This window comes from Cyclopterus lumpus, chromosome 6, assembly GCF_009769545.1.
Source record: "Cyclopterus lumpus isolate fCycLum1 chromosome 6, fCycLum1.pri, whole genome shotgun sequence".
Lineage (NCBI taxonomy): Eukaryota > Metazoa > Chordata > Actinopteri > Perciformes > Cyclopteridae > Cyclopterus > Cyclopterus lumpus.
In genome coordinates, this window is record NC_046971.1 from 24,334,414 (window position 1) to 24,357,366 (window position 22,953).

Here is a 22,953-nt window from a genome sequence, read left to right on the forward strand (position 1 = left end):
ACTAATTGTACTGGGTATTCTAAAAAATGGTTTACCGTTGAGCATGGAAGTTTATTTTGTAAGATCTTGGAATCCATTTATTTATACATCATTAATCATTTTATCAGGACAATTATTTGGCAGATTAATCAATAATGAAAACATACAACATATTGGCATATTGTTGGAGCAAATTGTATTTGATTTTAGTGGTAGCTGTGCAATGATAATAAATAAGGCATCTAGTCAAAAGGAATCTAAACATGGTTTTAGAAGCTGACTATCTTGATAGTCAGCTTAGTGATAGTTGTTTGGATGTTGTTCACTTTTCAGGCACTACACCTGGTTTCCAAACCTCTAGTTTGCTGTAAGCTGTCATGATTAAATAAATGTAATACAAATACAAATTATAATAAATAACTAAGTTAAATTTAAATTTGACAGAGAATTTTTGCATTTGTTTCTACCATACTCTGCTGTGAATACATTATAATTATATCAGGACAAGATATGAAGTACGTATCGCCGTGTTTACTTGGTTACAAGTAACATAGTCCATGGTTACACTCCGCCCATATGTATGTTGTGCTGTGGAGGCGAGGCCAAAGGTGAAAAACATCTCGAGAGACATGGAACTCTTAGTTAATTGGGCGTTTCTCGGCGAAACAAGGGCGTGCTCTTAATCTGAGAGTATGTTCGATTTTTAATGCCAAGCAATGCGAGTGGAGTTAATTATGATGTTATACATAAACCAAGTTTGACCCACATGTTAGTATATAATTCAAGGGAAAACTGTTTGTTTTTCTTTGCTTCCCACTATGTCCACGCGCGTTTTACTAAACATATCCAGTACATAACAGTATAAACTCCGCTTTTCCGGGCCGCAACATATGTATAATTTGATTAAATGACGCAGTGGAGTGACACGCTCTGTAGCCAATAAAACCTCAAGGCCTGGTTTGAGCGATGGGATTTCAACCAATAGTTTTACCGTGACCGTTTGAGTGACACACGCTGTAGCTGTGGTGGGGGAAGGGGCCGCTAAAGTTGACGGAACCGCCATCTTGAAAAGTGCCCTCCGATGATCTACCTTTTCGCGCCTGTCAGAATCAGTTTAAAACGCGTTATTTTCCTCCGGAATTTCGTGTTTTTTCCGTGTTCGTCTTGTTAAAGCCTGGGGCTAATGGCAAGATAAGCTACATGTTGGAGACTCGCCGTTTACTGTTGTCTATCGGTAGGTACATTTGCCAGCCTTTACACTTGGTTGGTGCTGAAGAGACGGCTAGCCAGCGGTCTGCAGATAGCCGGCTCACGTTAGCTGGTTAGCAAGACGCATACATGGCCATCTTAACGCTATGCTGTCAGTCGCTCTTGGTGTAACTCTAGCTAGGACAGGTACCGTTACCGGTCCCTATCAGTGTCAGTAGCTACCGTGAAGCCGTTGTGTTATTTAACGTTAGTTGGCCAACTTGTCACCCAATAAGCGGTAGCTCAGTGATGCCGCTCAGGTCGACGTAACGCTGGTCCCTAACGGTAGTTTAGGTGGCCAGCGTAGCTAACAATAGCTAAAGATGGCTAGTGACGTTAGCCCGTTTGCTTGAGCCGGTGCGCTAGCAGTACTCTGTTTTGGGCCCTGTATGTAAATGTACTGACGTTACTGCAAACGTAGTATATCGACAGCACAACGTAAATAACGTAAGTCGATGGTACCGTTTATATAAGATGGGCTTGACTGATCCGATTCTGCTTCGCGTTTTAAAACATGTTTAGCCGGAATTAAAGCTAAATGATTTTCTGACGGTGCTCTGTATAACTAGCCTTACGTTAACAGTTTGTTTTTCAGAAACGCCGACTTTGCGTGCGTTTTGTTAAATAGCACGAAACTAGTTTAACTGACTTACTTAGTCGTCAATTGCGTTTACCACTGTCTCCAACTGGTTCGAAATACGACACTGGGAATACTAAACCCGACAAGTATATGTGTATTGCTAGTGCAGCTCTGTTAATGTTAGTAATGGAAACGCTGATGTCTAATCATTTGGGCAATTACGTCGATTGGAAACGTGACTGTCAAATGTGTCTAAACGGTCAGCAGCGAGTTACTGCATAGATCGACTTAGTTTGGGTCTCGTGACTGGCATCCCATAAGACACGGTGCTATAGCTGTCTTCTAGACGTACCGCGGGGTTGCTAAGATGCTTTTATTGCTTTTGGCCTTTGGTTTATGTCTCACTGTCATTTGGTTGTTTTCAGGGGCGAATGGTAGCGGGATACATTTTACTCCTTGATTGAGAATCGTGAGACTTTCTACAGTTACCAATGTATTACTTTTGCCAAGGGTAGACAGCTGTTGCTTAGGTATTTCACATCGAAAGAACAACGACAAACAACACCAACATGATTAGTATGATCATGACTAACGGCGTTGTAGTCTTATGATTAGTTTTGAGTTCACAGTGGCTAGCATATATTGTGTTTTTATTGAAAAATATTTTCTCAATAATATTCCTCAATATAGGAAGGAATGTGGTTTATGCACCAGTGCACACTTTCCCTCCTTTATGTGTGTCCTGTATACAGCAATTCACTGGTCACATACAAGAAAACAAGTTACTGGGGGAAATCTTTTTAAATCTTGAGAAAAGGATTATATGTATTGTAATAAGCTGGTTATAAAACATGTTTACCTGCATCTGGTAGACCTTTCTGTTTCAGTTGTAGAATTGCAATAATTTTGATAAAAGCTATGTATAATGGTCTCTCTTTTTACCACTGTATTACAACCCTATTCTGTTTCATGAACATGTACTGCTTTAAAACATCCCCAAAGAAAGTTGTTTCCGCATACATGGGCAAGAAATCTGGTGTTTTCTCGTTTGTATATCTAGCGGTGGTAACTCGAATTAATTTAATTCCTCACTCTAGTTAAGGAATCTGTGTTTAGAGTTAAATTTAGTCTGACCTGAACTGTGACTTGCCTTGTGTTGCTGCGTGAGGCCAGAACATATTGCTGCTATTATGATTGTTTTCCTGTAATATTATGTATTGGTTTGCATAATGTATTGTATAAATAATAACATTTCATATCAAAACTCGTGAGAGTCCATTTGGATATTTTGTGAAAGGATGCAGACAATGTCATTCTTCTATAATATTAGAGAAGTCTGTCGCACAAAAGGAAAAATAGCATGAGCATCCAAGGCTGACTGTGATATGTTTGTTTCACCTGGTGCCTGGATTTTGTGTTTACCCTCTCTCTCTCTCTCTCTCTCTCTCTCTATATATATCTATATATATCTATCTATCTATCTATCTATCTATCTATCTATCTATCTATCTATCTATCTATCTATCTATCTATATATATATATATATATATATATATATATATATATATATATATATATTTATTTATTTAATTAAAGGAGTACATGTTTTAGAATTTTTTTAGAGAAGATGTTCATGCTTCTAATTAGCCATAAATAGTTTGTGTTTTAACGGTACTCGGCATCGTTGAACAGTAGAACCAGAAAACTGTTTTTTAACTGCTAGTGAATGATTTGTGACTTTTTGTAATAAGAATTGCCATACTATCCAAAAGCAGTGAAATATTCCTTTAATAGCGTGTCCCTGTCTTTTTCTTTCCTCACAGGTGTGTGCTGTTAATCTGCTGTATGTGTGGTTTGCCAGTCTGTCCATCGCCGCTGTCTGCCTCCCTGTCTGTCCATCCGGCTCGCCTGGAATGGGCCACAACTCCCAAAGACTAGAACACACCTCTTTTTAACCTGAGCTCCGCTGTTTGGACTCTAACATACTCGCAGGTAGGCTGAGGAAAAAGCTGTCAGACAACTGTCATCAATTATTGTATTCTCATAACCTCTGATCATAACCTTTTTTTTATTTTAATGAAATGTGTTGTTTGTGATATTTGCAAATAAAAAATGTAATTTTTTTTTTTAGAGCCAACATGTTTTGGAAATTTGACCTCCACACCACATCCCACATTGACACCCTGTTAGAGAAGGAGGATGTGACTCTGACAGAGGTGATGGATGAGGACGACGTCCTGCAGGAGTGCAAGGCCCAGAACCACAAACTGGTTGACTTCCTGCTGAGACCACAGTGCATGGAGGACCTGGTCACCTACATCACACAGGAACCCAGTGCTGATGTTGAGGAGAAGGTTAAATACAAGTAAGAGAAAATGGAGCAATGGATAAATCAAAATAAGGGCTGGTTTTGTTTCCTTTTTAAGAGAGGTTTACAACTTCACACTTACGTAGACACCTGTCTGTCTTTCTACTGTATTTCAGCCATTTATTTTACCATTGAAACAGGAGGACAGCATATCTTGCAATTGTGCAAATCTTTAAATTGTGGTCATTTTAGCCGCACTGCAAAAACTCCTGTTGCCTTTGGCTTTTTTTGGAGCGAGTAGTTCCAGGAAGTAAGTAGCCACAGGAACTAAACGCAGAACTAAAATTCCTTAGTTAATGTGGCCCTTTTCGGACATTTCTGTATGCACTTCCATCACATCTGTGAACCACAAAGCATTTCACACAGCTCTGTTGACAAAAACTGCATGTAATTTGCGTAAATTACACTAATAACAGTACAAAAATAAAAAATGTGTTTGACACAATTTTAACACATCAGGAAACAAAAAATACAAGTCACTGTTCTTGTTTGTATTTACTTTTTTTAGTGCGACTGTTTGTATGGATCCAAAAGAAAGGTGGGAAAGGAGTTTTAAAAACTCCTGAACAACCGTCTCCAAAATAGACCATGTGCTGAGAGTTTTAAAGTATTCAACATAACTGCGATGGAACACACAGCAAGTTGAATCTTGTTGACTTCAGGCCCTGCCTCCTTATCTTCTTAGCTTGTGCTAAACTGTGTGAACTTTGTTGTTAGCGTTGCTTAATATGAGAAGAACTGTTAATCCTATGACTTTTTTAATGTTGATGCTACTGCAAACCCAGTAGTTGAGAGTAATGCTCAGAACTGTGAATGTCACAAGAACTGATACTTTGCTGCAAAGTTCTGAAAACATGACTGTACTTGTTTTTCTATAGTATTGTAGGAACAGGAGATCGGTGCTTGGGGCTTACTCCGTCCTCGGTGACGATAGAAAATTCCCGGATAATGCTAGATTTGGCAAGAAACTTTAAGCGGACAGTCAGGAATTAATAAATTCCTCAAAATCAGTATACAAAGGGTAATAAAGGAGAGTATGTTGAACTACATGGGATGTATTGTTTTCCTGTGGTTGAATTGCAGAACAGAGGGAATAGGACCGTTGCACTACTTAATAATGAATATAACTTTTTGTCTTCAGTTTGTTTACCCAAACTGAAACTTTTGGTAGCCTTCAGTTGTCTCAGAATAAAGTTTGAAGAACAAGGTAGTTCACAACTGGGCATCCAAAGTTCATCATATCCATCAATGAAATCTTAACTTGAAAGTTTCTCTTACTTGTCCTGCTTACGATTCTTGCCATCTACCAGCAGTTTGTTCCAGTAGTCAGAGTAAGAATCTACGTATATGGTGTTGGCTAGTGTAAACATTGCACCATGGTATTGGAACCGTCAAATTGGAAAAATCTTAAGGAACATTTTGTTCTCTTCCAGGTATCCCAACATATCATGTGAGCTGCTTACATCGGATGTGGGCCAGATCAACGACAGACTGGGAGAAGATGAAAACCTGCTGATAAAACTGTATGGCTTCCTGCAGAACGAGCCGCCTCTCAACCCGCTCCTGGCCAGCTTCTTTTCCAAGGTCCTGTCCATTCTGATCGGACGCAAGCCCGAACAGGTAAGTTGGCAACAAGAAGTTGTTTTAGCTGACAGCGGGATCCAAGTTGTCAGCTGATATGATTTTTCCAGAAACAATACCAAAACGTAATATTCATTAGTAATCGGGTTACATGCTCTGAAGTCTTTTTAGTTCTAGCAGGATATGTACACCTGTAGGGAACAATGCAGTTTATCCTCTGTACTGCCTGTGTTTCTAGATAGTGGAGTTTCTGCGAAAGCGGGAGGATTTTGTAGACTTGATGATCAAACACATCGGGACATCCGCCATCATGGACCTGCTGCTCAGAATGCTCACCTGCATCGAACCACAACAGCTACGACAGGACGTTCTCAACGTGGGTAGCAACACAACACTTTCTCCGCATATCCCATATCTGTTCACTTCTCACAATTGGAAATGGACCATTGCAACTCACACAAACACGCCAACAAATTACATTTTGCACATTGTGATATTCAGTAAATATGTATTGAGGAAAAGTGTTGTTTGTATTACGCTGTACAAAAGAGTCCATGCTGCAGTTCCTCACTGATGCATCAACATGAAGCGTTTCTACTTACAGGTCCAACAGCTGTTGAGATGTCCTCGGTCTTTGATACTGATTTTCAAACTTTCAGAAAATGTTGACACTGTTTTTCTAAAGTATCCACCTATTAAGTATTTGTAGATGCATTTTAAAGTAGAAAGAGACTACGTGGTTCAACATCGTGCTTTAATTTGTATCTACCAACCTAGTTCCAGCAGGTGTCAGTAGATGTTGTCTACAATAAAATTTCATTGCAAAAGCTGAGGTTGCATTATTTAGGCTGGTTTTGCAAGGCTAACGTCACAGTAGAATGAACATTGTACACGGTTTGCATGCACGCAAGTTTACAATATGCATTTGTTCGTTAATTTATAATTGTGTTCTTGTTAGGTGCTTGCTTAAGCTTAAAGCTACTAGAGACTTAAAATGTGGATTTATAACTGAATTACTTCTTTAGTGCACATAAACCAGAAAAGAAACGTCAGAATGAACTTTGTTTTGTAAATGTTATTCTATGCACAGAAGCTTCACTCTAGCTACATGAAGGGGACAATGATAAACGTATCACTTGTACATAAGAGTTGTTTTTCTCTTGGTTGTGTGCTGTCCTGACTGTCTGCTCTCTTTCAGTGGCTGAATGAGGAGAAGGTCATTCAGAGGCTGGTGGACATGGTACAACCTTCTCAAGATGAGGATGTGAGTTTCACACACTTCACTGTTTCTTGCATTGGTCACCAGGATATTTAAGTTACCTGTGGGCTCTTGACCCAGGTTTGGTTTGCATTTAGGACATTTTACTGGTCCCAAGTGAAATCTTGGCTTTATAGATATTGTTTTCATGTCCACTTTTACATTTCAGGATCAGTTCACCCACATTACAAAGAATCATAAAGCTATTGAGCCCTGCAGATAGAGTCCAATGTATTATACATTCCTGATATTCAGTTTGTTGCCACAGTCAAAAACAAAACAAATCTCATTGGTCCAGTACTTTTTTATACTGTTATATTTATTTATAATCCCTGGTAATCTGCCTAATTCTTCTTGGCAAACCCAACATTTTACTAGATTGTATTTGAACACATCGTAATAATGTCAGAATGTACCTTTGCCCAACACTCATTTTACTGAATGGAGCTGAAATGCATCATAATGTAACTTCTGTACGTCGCCTGCTATCGGCTAACATTAATTGGCGGTCCTTCTGCAGATTTCAACACTGATTTGTTGTTTACAATGGAGCATTATCGGAATGTTTTTGTATCGTCCCTGGGACAACAGGACACAGTTAGTCTTGATCCCATGTACCTGCAGTACTATAGAGAAACGAGTACTGTCAGGTTTATGGTTTATTGACATTTATTTTATCCAACTTTCTTTACTCAGAGACACTCCAATGCCTCCCAGTCACTGTGTGAGATCATCAGACTGAGTAGAGACCAGATGTTCCAGGTCCAGGGCTCCTCAGATCCAGACCCACTTCTGTCCACACTTGAAAAGTATGCATGCATTTACATACAAGAACTCTCATTCCGAAGTGTAATATTTCTCTTTATTCACTTTTTGAAATATGAGCTTCTAATTTTTGTAATGATTTTCTTGTAGATCAGTGATTTAGCCCTCATATGCTCACCAGTTTAGATTTGTGTTCAGTTTTATTTTGGACTGTGTGATCGTACAGTTATTCTAACAATGGCTGTTGTCATATTTGCCCAGTCGGCTATTGAAAACAGACTCTGCACTACAAACCTGACAAGTGACTTTGAAGGCTACTTTCCCTTCATCTTCATGTCTGTCCTCCTCTACAGGCAGGAGACGGTGGAGCAGCTGCTTTTTAATATCTTTGACAAGGAGAAGAATGAATCTGCAATCGTCAGTGTTATCCAGATCCTCCTCACATTGTTTGAGACAAGGAGACCAGCGTACGTCCTGTGGCCTCTACCACTCTTGATGCGTGTGTGTGTGTGTGTGTGTGTGTGTGTGTGTGTGTGTGTGTTCTAAAAAAATACTGTTCAGTCTAAAAAAAAATATATATATATATATATATATATATATATATATATATATATATACAAAACCAAAGTAAGAATTACTAATTTAGTTTATGTTTTAGTGTAGTTTTTTTTAGTTATGAAGTCACAGATTTGACTAACTTGTCAAAGGATCTTTTTGGTTTAATACAGTATTACACTGTATACAATATCGTATTTGCATAGTTTGATTTTCACAGATAAAAAAAGCAATGAGAGCTGAGAACAACGGCCCTAGTCTGACAGGAACAAGAACTGTCACATGATCAAACGGCTCGTTAACCAGTGTATCCAGATTATCCAAACTGCTTTGCTTGGAGGTACTCAGGGATTGCATCTGAAATGTGGAATATGTTCATATATTACCAATAAATAGTTGAGTAAACAAGAAAAACAAAGTTTACATGTTTGAATACAAACTACTTTTCACGTCAACCCACTTTCTCTATTACCATACCATGCTATATGCTTTAGGCACATTCCCAAAGACTTGGCACTACCACGTTGTGCTTAGTGAGCTAGTTCACCAGGTTTTGACTTTCTACCTTGTAGGTTTGAGGGTCATATGGAGTGCCCCCCTGGGATGTCCCACCCTTCATTCTCAGTCAACCACAGCATCCTGGAGGCTGTGAGACCCCGACTCAAAGATTTTCACCAGCTGCTACTGGAACCCCCAAAGGTAAAAACCACAAAACAAAAATTGAATAGCTTGTAGACTGAATTTGCAAATGTTGCTGTCTGCATGGAACTATTTAATCCGTTATCAGCTGTTTTCAGTTTAGTTAGAATTAGTATGTTCTTCTATGAGTATGTGACAAAGAGTCTTCTACCACAAACTGCAAGTAATCAGTAGAGGCGGATCCCAGTCAGTTGTGGATTGATTGATCAGTTTATTCTCCACCAACAGGCCAATGTGATGAAGACAACGTGGGGAGTGCTGGACCCTCCTGTGGGCAATACAAGGCTCAATGTGGTCAGACTGGTGGCCAGTCTGTTGCAGAGCAACACTCACAGCATCAACACAGAACTCATTAACCTCAACACACTGGGAATCATACTAGTGAGTAATATCTGTTTTTAGTTTTTCTTTTCTTACCGCCCTATTACAAACAAACTACAGTAAGATCTTCATTCTAAAAAAGTAACTGAGGCTGATGTGTGCCAACTGGCAAATTAGTTTGATCTGAGATTTGGTGGTTTTTGTCTTTTTTTTATTTGAGCTTTTATCCCTTTTTGTTTATAAAACATTTGAGTGCAGCTACAACATTTTGACATATCTTCATCAGGTACATAGTCTATAATACGTTTCCTCTAATTCAACACCGCTATGGGTCACAGAATGAGCGCTTTCATCAGTTATGTCCACATAAAGTTCAACATTTAAGGTGAACAATTTAGTTATATAAATACAAACACGAGTAAGCAAATGTAGCATAAAAGGTCTTCTGTTTAGTCCCTGGGTTTGGCCTTCGTTTTTTTATTTTCACCTTTTCGTTGTTAAACCGATTCAACCCTGGATTTTAATTTTGATTGTTATCTGCAGTTAAAAAATGACTGGTAATCTTGGCCACCATTTCTACTATTATCTCTGTTATATTGTTCAAATGGCTGCCTTCATTACTGGGATGTGCAGCTGTGAGAAGCGGCTTTACCACAACGTGATGTAAAGATGTAGCTGTGATCTAGCTGTAAAAGCAAAAGGGAGCTTTATGTCACAAGTGATCTTGCACATCACTTTCCTGGTTAGACTTTTACCTGCTGTACTTATTGTAGTTTTGTGTACCTGAGTTTCACTTGACATTTTCAGCTTTAATTGCTTTTGGTTTACATTGGGAAGTGGTTCAGGTAATGAAGTTTGGGTGGTTGGTTAACTAGGCTATGAACTGTGACTACGTATCAGGAACAAATGTACATTGTTAAGTGTTACTTTAACTGAAGGAAAGAACAAAGACCATCTCATAACTCAATAATAATAATGTCACAATTGTGTTATGCTCCACAGGATATGTATTTCAAATACATCTGGAACAACTTCCTCCACATTCAAGTGGAGATCTGTACAGCCATGATTCTGGCTATGCCCCCCGCCCCCACTGACATCCAGCCAGACACAGAGCAGGAAAATGCGAGGGAGAGCATCCTCATCAAACATGTAAGATTAGAATAGTTAGAGAAAATATCTTCGACTCGGTTCTTAAATCTCTCCTTATGCGACGTAATTGAGGTTCTGCACAAGTGCTTACCTCCAAGGACTATTGTAAACTAAAGCTGTCTTTTCATATAGGTACAAAAAAATATACATTCAATGTAAACGCGCTAATGTATTTATTGTTGTGTGTGTGTGTGTGGCTTGCATTTAATGTCCTCATATTTTCTTCCACCAGCTGTTTCAAAAGTGCCAGTTTATACAGAGAATCGTAGAGGCCTGGAGCTCCAATGAGAAGGAACAGTGAGTATTTTGCTCTTTTCCAAATGTCTTTGGCAATAACCGTGCGTCATTTGCTGTAGTAGTCACAGCTGGAAATCCCACGGGACTACAAACATACAAAAATATTTATCCTCCAACCAAAAAAACAACAAAACCATAAGTCCTTTGCTCCTTTAGTATCACTGCTGGTCATGGTTCAGAATAGTTAGGAGAGTGATGCTTTGGTTTGGTGGTCAGTAATAACTAATAATGGAATGTCCTCATGATGTGTTTGTGTGTTTTTAGGGCAGAAGGTGGTCGCCGACGAGGCTATATGGGTCACCTCACCAGAATAGCCAACTCTATAGTTCATAACTGTGACAAAGGCCCAAATGGACCACAGATACAACAGCTCATCTCTGGTAAGGACTTGCTTCTGTCTGCGCGCCCATACCTCACTGTCCTTGTTTTTGTTTGACTTTAGGTTTGAGAGGATTGACTCAAGTAATGTTGTAGTGGCTCTGTCCTAAGCCTATTTTTGTTCATCAACATAACTAGTGGCATCTGAAATGAACATGAGAGCATCATTCCTTAAAGGTTTTGTACAGTATATAAAGATGGATTTTGTGTGTGTGTGTGTGTCACAGAGCTCCCAGCAGAGGACCGAGAGAAATGGGAGGCCTTTATTTCTGGGCAGCTGTCAGACACAAACAAGAGAAACACTGTTGACCTGGTGAGCAAACACATGGACATAAACACTGGCGTCTAGCTTTAATATTTATTTCACGATACATGTTAGGTGTACTGTGCTGTTATTATGACAGTGCCCTTTTAGTGTTGTCTCTGTAGTCCAGCACATTGGATTTGAAATGAAACGGTCACTCTTTCATCCCCGATTCAGTGTTCTGAGTACAGGTCCTTATTGAAAGGTTTAGATTAGAATGCACAGCACAAACACATATTTAAAGTGATATGTTTTGATGACACAATGTCTGTTCAGTAGTCAAGAGAGGTTTCTTTTGTCTCTAGGTGAATACACACCACATCCATTCTTCCAGTGATGATGAGGTGGACTTTAAAGACAGCGGCTTTCACCAGGACTCCTCTCTACAACAAGTAAGACCTACACACACAAAGTAGGCCCAGCTGATCTACAATGATTCATTAGTCTGTCTGTGACCGTCTTAAACAGGCTCTGTAACAATCTACAGGAACTTGAATTCATTAATTTAACTACTAATGTTTAGGGAATTTCACAGTTACTTTAAACTAATGTAAAAGCATTTTGGCATTTGACTGTAAATGCATGTTTGTGCTTTTCTTAGCTATTAACCTGTCTAGCCTACATGTTACACAATCTTTTGTATTTGCTGTTTTCTGTACTGCAAGTAATGACCAGCTTTGTGTAGAGCCAAGACTATATCATTATCGTTGGTCCTGGGTTTTGCCAGGCCTTTTCTGATTATCAGATGCAACAAATGACGTCCAATTTTATTGAGCAGTTCGGCTTCAATGACGAAGAGTTTGCTGATCAGGACGATGTTGTGGAGTGAGTACTCATCCTGCATGATTGGACCTGCTGTCTAAATATTGCTGTGTAACACTGAAGGGACAGGGCACTTCCGACATGACAAAGTTGGTGGGGAGGAATCATGTATTTAATATAGTAATCGCATATTCATTTGCATATCAAATTGTGCTTTTTTTTTTCTCTGCCCCATTGGTGGAATATTTTTTGATTCCTATTCCAAGCTTTCTTGACATTAAAATCTGAATGTTGTGCAGCATAATTTACATAAATCTAGAGTTATAATAAGACCAGATACCTTTTTTTTAATTTTCCCAATTTGCTACAGAAAAAGATAAATGACAATGATGGCCCAAGCAGAAGGCATTAAAATGAATGCCATTACCTCCAAAATCGCCTTATTTCCTTTTTGATATGACTGCCATAATACATACAAACATGGCTTCAAGAGAAGAATCCATAATATCCAGCTTTTGTGTTGTCGTGTGCTGTCCCTTTCTTTATTCCTTAGGGCAAACTGGTTTGGGTATAATCTTATGAAATGGTTGTGGGCTGTTAGTTGATCAATCATTTCAAGTGTCTGCTTCACGTTAAACAGTTTTTGGTTTGAAGTGGAGCCTTTTTCTTTTTACACAGATGTTAGATTTAACAATATCTCACAAAATGAGTACACAGCGGCGTCAATTCCTCAATTCCTGACATTTATTCTTAGATCTTTTTTTTATTGTTTTTTCACTCATTACACATTAACTCCAATAGACTAAGATGCAGGTATACATCTCTAAAGATGGGAAGTCTGGAGGTTTTATCCTACTAAAAGACTGTCTCAATAATAATTACGACTAATAAATAGTAACTGGCAATAATAAAAGGTTGAAATGGGTGATTGAACACACAGCAATTTTTCTTGCTGTCTTGTAATATCACAGTTTTACATGATACTATTTCATGTAATGGTGAAATGAATGGTTCCTATTGAGAGGTTGAGGTGTGAAATCTACAGAACTGTTATATTGGTTTACCGGATATCTATATATATCTATCTCCAAGGCCTGAACTCATGTTCACAACGCATCATATGTACAAGTCGGAAGGTAAAGTGGGAATAGGTGAAGAGTAAAGGGGATTACAATTACTATTTATTTATTTTTTCTTGAGTTAAAATGTTTGGTAATGGAAATAGGGTGGTGTTTGTAGGCTGGTATGAACTGATTGGACCGGAGATAGTTGGCTCTGTGTAGATGGGACTTCAAGTTTACTCATAATCTAACTTTGTCTTTATTACTTCTGTTTATTACTTTATCGTAGTCTCATTCACCTGTTTCCCACTGGAAAGTTGAAGCAACTCTATTTCATTTTCTTTTCAATCCAAATGTTTGCTTTTTAATAAGCACCGTCAGGAGTCCGATGAGAAGTTCCATATTTGCTTTCAGCCCTGGGTGGTATTAGCCTAGCTTAGCACAAAAACTAAAAGCATGGGGAAACTGCAAGCGGAGCTCAGTCAAAAGTAAAACAATTAACCTTCCCACCATGTTCATAAAGAAATGGTTCCAACAAGTAACTGCTCTTTAACCCATGATGTCACGTCTCAGGTTTTGCCTGTGAGACTTTGCATGTTCACACAGTGAAGCAATATAAATGTGCATCCTGGTCATAGTTCAGTTATAAACCCCCAGCGTCCTGTGGCGCGTCTCCTCTCTCGTCAGCTGAGGAGGCCCGTCGAGGAGGTTGTACCAGTATCTGGTGACACAGAGGCTCGACTCGAGGCCGTCTCAACTAGCGGCCCTAGATTAAAGAGTTTATGTACACATATCAGGCTTTGAATCATTAGTGGAGGATCCCCTGAGACAAGCCTCATCCTAAAAGTCAGCTCATTACACACACACACACACACACACACACACACACACACACACACACACACACACACACACACAATGCAGCAGCATGACAGGAACGTTTTGTCTCAAAATATTGACCAGGATGAGTGTTTTTTGTTGTGTGTGTGTGTGAAAGGTCCCATGGCTTGCTAATCACAATAACACACTATGTATTCTAAACAGGGTTGCAAAATTCCAGGAATATTCAAAGTTGGAAACTTTCCACGGGAATTAACAGGAAAAACATGAACGTTGAATTAATAAAGGTGTATTCCCTATGATCACCACCCCCCAAACCCAATTTTTTTTGTGGGTGTTTTTCCCTGAATCCTTTCAGGTCTAAATGTTTTCTTCCTGGACCTCATCAACGTCCTCTTCACTGCTGTAAAAAGTTAGTCTACTGTATATAAATAAACTTGGTATTAAAATGAGTTTACCAAGTAATCAATATGCTAGGTAATGACAAACAGTGTTGGGAAAGTTCACTTTCTACATGAACTAGTTCAGTTCATAGTTCATAATTAAAAATGTTGAACTAAGTTCACAGCTCCAAAAAATGAGCTAGTTCAGTTATTCTTTTCAATATGTTGCAGCTATAATTGAAATCTCTATCTGTCTGCAATACCGCTCTTGGCCTCTACGCCACTCGGCGCTCTCACACTTGCCAGGCAAAGGGCTGAAACGTTCAGACAACACTGATGACAAAGACGTTCAAAAACAACAGAACGTTTTATGTTTATGTTTCTGGCAGACAATGTTCCCAACCAGCTGCATTCAGGGTCCAGCTGAGCTCGGCGTGCGTAGTCTTGTTCTCAACTACATTTAAGTTCCCTGTTATATGCTCTTGCAAAAAAACTTTCCATTTATCGGAAACTTTCCCCTCCTTTGCAACCCTAATTCTAAACCTATATTTATGTAGCATCAAACACTCCTAGTTCATGGGCAGGTTATGGCCCTTGGGCTGTATGTTTGATACAGCAGATTAACTGATAATGAAAACAATCTTGAGTTGCTTCCCTAATCTATATCCAGCTTTAGTGTGCATGCTTGTATGACGGTTATTGTTGGGAGCTGTTCTTCACTGTTGATGGTACTCTGATAGCAGTTTCCCTCTGCTTCCAGTCTCTGTGCTAAAGTAGGCTCATCCTCAAGCTGATGTTCTTATCTGTTTTTAGGTAAAATGGCAAATAATAATAATATGATAAACTATTTAAAATGTTATGGTACATAATAATGTTTTGGGGAAAATGTGTCACCCTTTTAAGCACTGTTGAAATGGGCTATTTTGGCTTTCGTCTTCTTCCAGGGCCCATGTATGATTCTCAGCTTTTCTGTCCCAAGTTTACAACACAAAACCCCCGTTTTTTCATTATTGTCTTTATGTTACCATGAATCTGGTATGGGGTGAGCTAGAGTTATCTTCAGCATTGAACATGACGTGTTCCAGCTGTCTGCTAGCCTGTGTGTTGCCATATCTGTGGATGCCTAACGACCCTAACTTAACTAAACTCTGTTCTCTTTAACATTGCAGTATTCCCTTTGATAGAATATCAGACATCAATTTTTCACTGAATACAAATGAAAGTGTAAGTACTTTGATTATTAATCTTGAATTTTACAATAATCAGTCAATGAGGGAGAGTAAAATGATCATAGAACAAATGAAAATGTCTTGCATTTGCTAAAATCACTGTTGATATAGAAGTTGATGCCACAAAGTGAGATGAGGACTCATCTGGATGATGTTGCTATAGCCTGCAATTTAACCAAAAGATTGGAGCAATTTGATCAGATACTGTGCCATCCTTTTAAATATGTAACAGCAGACATGCATATGCTTTAAGTTATTTCTGTTTGGGGCCTGCTGTTGTGCTAGGATACTGGAGGTGGCCATGTTAATGTCTGCTTCTCATCTTGAGTGGCTTTTGTTCGGTAGGATCCAGCCCTAGTTTGCATGTGGATGTGCTGTAGATGTAGGAACAGGTTGTCTAAGTGTGTTGCCCGTGTGTGTTTCCCCAGGCAAATATAGCTTTGTTTGAGGCGCGCTGTAAGGAGAAAATCCAGCAGTTTGAAGACACTGGTTCAGACGAGGAGGATATCTGGGATGAAAAGGATGTCACCTTCGCACCAGAGGCACAGAGACGCCCCAGGTCAGTTAAACACACAGGCCTTTGTCTTTCTATATATTGAGAGGAGCCTCATTGAAAAGAATGTATTCCCTAGCCCGAGCACTTAACCAAACCTTAATCTCAAAACCAAGTCTTAACAGTCCTTTAGTGTGGACCTGCCAAAAAGTTCTCACAATTCAGAAATGGGCTTACTTTTCAATTTGATTTGTATAGCCCAAAATCACAACTTTACCTCAGTGGGCTTTACAATCTGCACAGCAAACAACATCCTCGGGACCCCCAGGGAGAGGGTGCTACGATAGTTTTAAAGCTCTTTTTAATGTCATACCGAATAAACTTCAATGGTGAGTTTAAAACCTTGACGGACTCATCTTCCTACGATTTTAAATCGTCAGGGCAACTAAACACACAGGATTGTTCACAACCTATAAGAATCTCCAAGGTCATTTTGGTGTAAAGCAATCGTCAAGTTGGTTGAGCACACTGTATTTGTGTGGTTCAGATGTATGTATGTATGTATGTAGAATATAGTTTAATATTCTAGTGGAAGAACTAGAGATGTCGAATACTTTTAATTAAATGATTGGTTTATCTGTCATTGTTTGTCTTTTCAATAAAATACCAAAAGGGTTTGGTTATTACATTAGTGAAATTTTACTCTAATAGTGACCTAAACATTGCCTCTTCGCTCAATATTGTTTTAAACAACTCCTGTCTAAGTTAGTTACTACAAGGAACTTTGAAATGGTTATGAATGAGTCTTAACGTAAAACTGATTATGACTTTCATACGTAAACAAGACCATCTCAAGAAGATTGGCTATTTTTGTATAATAGTTTTAAATGTGGGGGTGCTCAGGAAATATTACCCCTTTGGGGCTACCAAATCTATACAAATGAAAGTTCCATGTAGACTATTTAACTGAGTAATAATATCTAATCATAGTCATTTTCTGACTTTCTGTTTACTATATGACATTAATATTTTCTTAACTGCCAGCCCTGTATACTTTTTAGCACCGGCCTTAACAGCCAAGCTGTGTGACTCTGCATCTTTACACCTCTTTGCGCTTCCCAGTGCAATAAATAGTAATAAAATGAATTCCGATTTAGAAATGACTTTGTGTGTGTGTCCGTCTACCCGTCTCAGGAGTTCAGGCAGCACGGACAGTGAGGAAAGCACGGACTCGGAGGAGGAGGACGGGAAGAGAGATCCGTTTGAAGCTTCCAACCCCAGCACCGATGACCGAATGGAAGTCGACACAGGTTGGTGTACCCAAGACTACTACATATCAACCCAAAGGACATGCCTATATCAAGTGAACCCAAGTAAGAAAAACGTTTGACTGGATGGGGTTTATGTTCAAATAAGATTTAGCCCAGTTAAGATTATTCACCATTAATTCTATCAAGGGCAAGAACTCTGATTTTTTTTTTTTTTTTTTTCAGTTTAGGTTTTTGTATACGGTGCTGATGTGGTTTATGAAATGACTGTTTTCTGTCCATGCAAGTAGGAGTACTTTTTCTGACTGATTTTTTTTATTTTTTATATAATAATCTTTTAGGACCTGTGTGGACGGCCAACTTTGATGACATCCCCATGGACACGGGTACGTCCACAGCTCCGCCATCCAGCCCCAACAACCCTGCTGCCCCCACTGCTCCGTCCTCCTCCCCCTCTTCTACAGATGCATCATGGAGCGCCACCTCTCCCCCTGCCGCCTCCAAATCTGCAACCGGCTGGGCTGATTTCTCCAATTTCACCCCTGTCAGGTAGGATGTCCCAACAGGTTCAGGTTCTGTGTGTGTGCCTGCGGTGCTGCCGCTAAAGAATAATTGATTTGGCTTTCATCGTCTTTTAAATCTGAGTATTTCGTAAATATAAACTGTTTTTTTAGCCCCAAAGATCCTCTGAGGTGCAACTCTCCTGTTGCTATGGAAACGAGCATGGAGACGATGGACCCTCTGGGGGTCAATGCACCCATGCAGCCTGAAGGTGAGCTGTGTGTCAATACATGTCCAGTGAGACTTCTGTACATCCATATGATGATAACACAAACCGATATCTAAACTCTGTCCTGTTGTCCCACTGTGATCAAGATAAACCTGGACACATTTTGATGACATTTGACACTAGCTAATGTGTATGTTTCCCTTTGCTGGTCTTTCAGTAGCAAACTCTAAATAACCCAAAGTCACATGAGTAGGCGAGATGATCCCTACTGTCCGGGTAGCTGATGAGTATTTTAAGTGTAAAGCTATTGTGTCTCTTCTCCCCCCCCCCTCCAGATTGTGATGGCTGGTTGGGTACCAGTGTGGCTTCTCCCTCCTCCACCTCAGCTAAGGATTGTGGGAGACCTAAAGCGGAGGAGGAAACGGCTTCCTGTGAGCAGCGCAGCATCACGGAGACGGTCATCAACGGCTCCATGAAGGAGACGGTCAGCCTCACTGTTGATGCCAAGACTGAGACCGCCGTCTTCAAGAGGTTCGCTAAACGCATCCACACAGAAAACACAACATGGCTCTCTGTGCTAAATGACTGACTGTCATTAGTAGCGGTTTAATGCAAACGGTATTGTCCTTGGTGTTCAGAAACGCCAAGAGGCGATCATTGGAAGTGTCTTCGTTATGGGGTCTTTCCCAGAACGGCTACGATGTGTCTCATTAGTCTTCTCCATCTGTTTTCATGGGTGCCCTCACACCGTCACTCGTCACAGTTCCTGGAGAGACGCTGTTATATTTAACACCCAGAGCTCCAGGCCATTCAAACACATCTACTATTTTGAGTGTTTACTAACATAGTTGACCTGCGTTTGAATCCTCAGTCCACCAATGCTGTGCATTTTTTTGCAAGTATTTAATTTGCTCTTGTGAACAAAATCACCGCAGTAACTTAAAACTAGAAACGGTCATGGTTCTGAGACATTTATTATCAGCACGAAATCGAAAGGCCCAGTTTGCACCCGAATACCCCCAGCTTGCTTTGTTCTTTCTCATTCGAATGGACCTACCGCCGGTTTGTTCCCCTCCTTCCCGCCGTGCATCGTGCAGTCAAAACACCAAAATGTGCACAGACGGACAAGGCCAGTTTCAAGGAGACATTTGTATTTCTATATTTTAAACAGACTGCATGTCGTAATCAAAGACTAAGATAGCATTTTGTCCACAGGAAAGTTGGGTTGAAATAATTTTTTTATTATAAAAATCTGAAACATTTCAAACACTTCTTTGTTACTGTACGAACACACTGACAAACTGAAGAGCATCTCTCATGCTATGAAAGTTAAAATACAACATAGAACTGGTGCATTATGAGGAGTGTTTCAGTTAGGTTGTCCATAGCTATCTTTGTCACTAAAATGAGCCTAGCTGATCCACCTTAAACGTCAGCCCACCTTAAGTGAGCCTTGGCTGAAGCGCTTTCTAGCATCGGGAGCTCTCCACTTTAATCAGCAGGTAGCCTGCAAGATGCAGGACCTTTGCTTCTTGTCTGATTTATTCACCGGCAAATAAACTGTACTGTAGCCACAACACTACTGCTAACCTCATTCTTACTGTTCCACACATTCTCTCTCGCTCTTGCTCCCTGACTATAGCCCCACTCTCCACTAATTCCTCATCTCCTAACTTTGTACAGTCCTGTTTCATACTGGAGTTTCAGCAGTGCTCCCATTGTGAAGTATGTGGCTCTCCTAAATCCACAGGTTCATAGTTGGTTGTCCTCTGTCCTTCTGTCCCCTTGTTGATGCTGCATTATATTGTCTGTCTGTCTGAGTAATAACAACTGTCTGATGACCTGAGCGACACTTACAACCTGAGCTTCCCCTCCTCTCTCTTGCTGTGCGTTTTGGGTGTGGTCTTCTTCAGAGTTTTGAAATCTTATCGGTATGTACAGCCAATCAGAGATCAGCCTGCAGCCGTGATGTAGTCTTGTTGTCACGTCAACCACCAACTTTTCTTTCCCAATTTTGATCTTCTTTGGTTTCAGCTCCTTGTTTGTTTATTTCATTATCTCCATTCTGCATGTGTTTCTATCAAAGGTGTTCAAGTGAGTTTATTAGTTAATGGCTTTATTCTCAACAGGCCAACCGGATTAAACACGCATTCAATTTTGATTATTTGTTACAAACGGCTATATACGTTTTATTGGTTCTCAGTTATTGTCTCTATTTTAAGATTGTGAGTTAAGAGTCACATTAACAATTTTAACTTGATAAATTCTATAATGTGCAAGCGCTCACCTGTCTGGACATGGGTGGGTGTCTAGACGGCACAAGCACAGCTGATTGTAAATACTGCATTCATACAGTAGTCAACCCTGACTGACAGGACTGTCCTCAAAAGGCGGGTCTTGAATACATCTCGTCATCGGGCTCTGACCGAACACACTTGTGACCACAAAATTCATTTAAATACTAATAGAAATTGTTGACCTCACATTGGCATAACAGTTAATATGAATAAAGACGCACATTTTCCTTCTTTCCATTGTCATTTATAATAATAATAATCAACTCATTACTTTTAATCACAAAAAAGTAATGTTCTAGGTTTGTCAGGAAATGCTATTCGGTAAACATTGCAACTCTTAAAAACCAATGAATCATAATTTCAATAATGTCCTCTGAAAGGTTTATTTCTTAAAACCAAGCTTTACTTTCGAGCAGTAAAAGTTCATTAAGAGTGATCGTGTTTCTGTTTGTAAATAAAGTAACATTAAAGATTAATGTATGTCAATAAGACTACTTTTAAGATACTGGTATACATTATATGGCGTCGTAACCATAACCAGAGGGTCTTAATTGGGCCCATATTCTTTTTCGTGTATTACAGCTGAATCATTCTGTACCATCTTTGCTTTGATTGAGGCCTCATCAAGATTATTGGTGGTTCTCTGAGACAAAGAAAGATTGACGGCTGGCAATTTGGGTCTAATCGGTGTCCAAATGAGTTGGTAGGCCCGCCTACTATTTGGCTCTAAGAGCATCCTATCAAAACAGTTGACTTTCTCCATTTGCTGTACATTTTGATGCTTCTCCTACATCCTGCTCCATGTCAACACCCTTCATCCTTTGTTCTTACTGTGTGCTCCGTTCAGCATGCGTCACCGTGCACATCTCACCGTGTTCTGTGTGTTTCTTTCTGTGGGGCGCGCGGTTGGTGCCGATCACATTGTATGGTATTGATGTACATATATTTGTGTGTGTCCCCTATGTGTTGCAGCGATGAAGAGAAGAGTGCCTCTTCAGAGAAATACTCTGTAGTAGAGTGTGTGGATTCGGAGAGAACAGGCGTCACCAGCTCAGCCGCAGCCGGCTGTCCCAAAACAGGGTCAGACGCAACACATACTCACCTCCAAACACACAGACGCGCCTCATTCCCAAATGTTCAGTTCATGATATCTTAAAGCCTTGGTTGTGCCCGACTGCTACAGACAGTGAAAAATCCCAGTCAGTTTATGTTTCTCAAAACTAACTTCATTCAGAGCAACGAGCTGTCAAATGCATCCCTTCCATGACGTCACCCTCTTAATGTGGCAGAATCAGAACCCTTCAGTACTCTGTACGGAGCATGGAATGGGCTTCTGAATAATTATAGAGTTTATAATTGATTAATTTTAAAATGCAATTGGAAATTGTTGCAGGTGCATTACTACAAAAATATTTTTCTCTTTCCAAAAAGGCTTCTCTTTTTGCACTTTAATTCAACACTTGTGAACCTAGAAGGTCTGGCAGGCGCCAACAACATATTTAATAAAATCCAGCCAACGTGTCTCTAAATCACAACATGGAAACTTTACTGTAAATGTTAAATCAGGAGCCACATGGGTGCAATGTGGTAGAAAGGTTAATGAGTCAAATAAAGTTAATGAGCTTTTGACTGTTTTTCTGTACTTGAGATCTTGTGGACATATAAATGCAGATTTAGTTAATTCTGCATTTACATTTATCAATTGTGATGCAGTAAAAGTCCAAGCTCCATGAAGCTTTGTCCACCAACATGCAGCACTTACAGCTGTCGTTCATATCACATGCTATAAATCCCAGGCATATGTTCCTGTTTTATACATCATGTTGACTTAATGTCCCATTCAGATTAGGAACAGCAACATCTGTACACAATCTTCTATCGTTCCATTAGTGTCACAAAAAAAGATCCAACAACAGTAAATCTGATTCTCAGCTAGCTCTGAAACGTTCCCTCTCCCCTCCTAAACAGTGAGAAGTGTCAGCCCAATGTTGAGCTTCCCAACGGTCCTCTGGAGGAAATGTCACCCGTCGAGGAGGCCAAGTAAGTATACCTTAAATAGGGAAGGTAGCGCCGTAGTAGCACTTTAGCAGCACTTAAATGTCTCTTACTGATAGCACTTTGTAGTTTAACTTTATTGAAAAAATTGTACTTTCTCAATTATTGTTCTGAGTTTGGACTCATGGTTTAATGCACTTATTGTAAGTTGCTTTGGATAAAAGCGTCAGCTAAATGACATGTAATGTAAAGTCGGACTGCTCTGCCTGTGAGAAAATGGGAGTTTCTTGGTTTTGTGGCACATCCTCCAGATCCAACTACTCTTATTCAGACTACAACAGCAAACTGAGCACAGAAAGGTTTCTATAGTTTACAGCTACTGCTTCATCATTCTGTTGAACAATGTGTC

The 22,953-nt window shown here is 39.7% G+C and overlaps 1 protein-coding gene across 3 annotated transcripts in view; it reads left to right on the forward strand.

Moving 5' to 3' along the window:
* Nucleotides 1–947: 947 nt before the first annotated feature.
* ppp6r3 (protein phosphatase 6, regulatory subunit 3) overlaps nt 948–22,953 on the forward strand; it is a 23,820-nt gene continuing 1,814 nt past the window's right edge. Inside the window, exons 1-24 of one of the 3 annotated variants that reach the window (XM_034534007.1) lie at nt 948–1,213; nt 3,632–3,800; nt 3,940–4,173; nt 5,610–5,796; nt 5,996–6,133; nt 6,956–7,021; nt 7,712–7,824; nt 8,134–8,247; nt 8,908–9,034; nt 9,263–9,415; nt 10,358–10,507; nt 10,740–10,804; nt 11,069–11,184; nt 11,410–11,495; nt 11,792–11,878; nt 12,214–12,311; nt 15,702–15,756; nt 16,190–16,320; nt 17,449–17,564; nt 17,864–18,071; nt 18,197–18,294; nt 18,588–18,783; nt 21,522–21,629; nt 22,518–22,589. In XM_034534007.1, the coding sequence (XP_034389898.1) occupies nt 3,947–4,173; nt 5,610–5,796; nt 5,996–6,133; nt 6,956–7,021; nt 7,712–7,824; nt 8,134–8,247; nt 8,908–9,034; nt 9,263–9,415; nt 10,358–10,507; nt 10,740–10,804; nt 11,069–11,184; nt 11,410–11,495; nt 11,792–11,878; nt 12,214–12,311; nt 15,702–15,756; nt 16,190–16,320; nt 17,449–17,564; nt 17,864–18,071; nt 18,197–18,294; nt 18,588–18,783; nt 21,522–21,629; nt 22,518–22,589 (2,711 nt within the window). In that variant the 5' untranslated portion in view covers nt 948–1,213; nt 3,632–3,800; nt 3,940–3,946. The remainder of the gene's footprint in view (nt 1,214–3,631; nt 3,801–3,939; nt 4,174–5,609; nt 5,797–5,995; nt 6,134–6,955; nt 7,022–7,711; nt 7,825–8,133; nt 8,248–8,907; nt 9,035–9,262; nt 9,416–10,357; nt 10,508–10,739; nt 10,805–11,068; nt 11,185–11,409; nt 11,496–11,791; nt 11,879–12,213; nt 12,312–15,701; nt 15,757–16,189; nt 16,321–17,448; nt 17,565–17,863; nt 18,072–18,196; nt 18,295–18,587; nt 18,784–21,521; nt 21,630–22,517; nt 22,590–22,953) is intronic. The other 2 variants (XM_034534008.1, XM_034534009.1) reach the window with 2 other exon arrangements.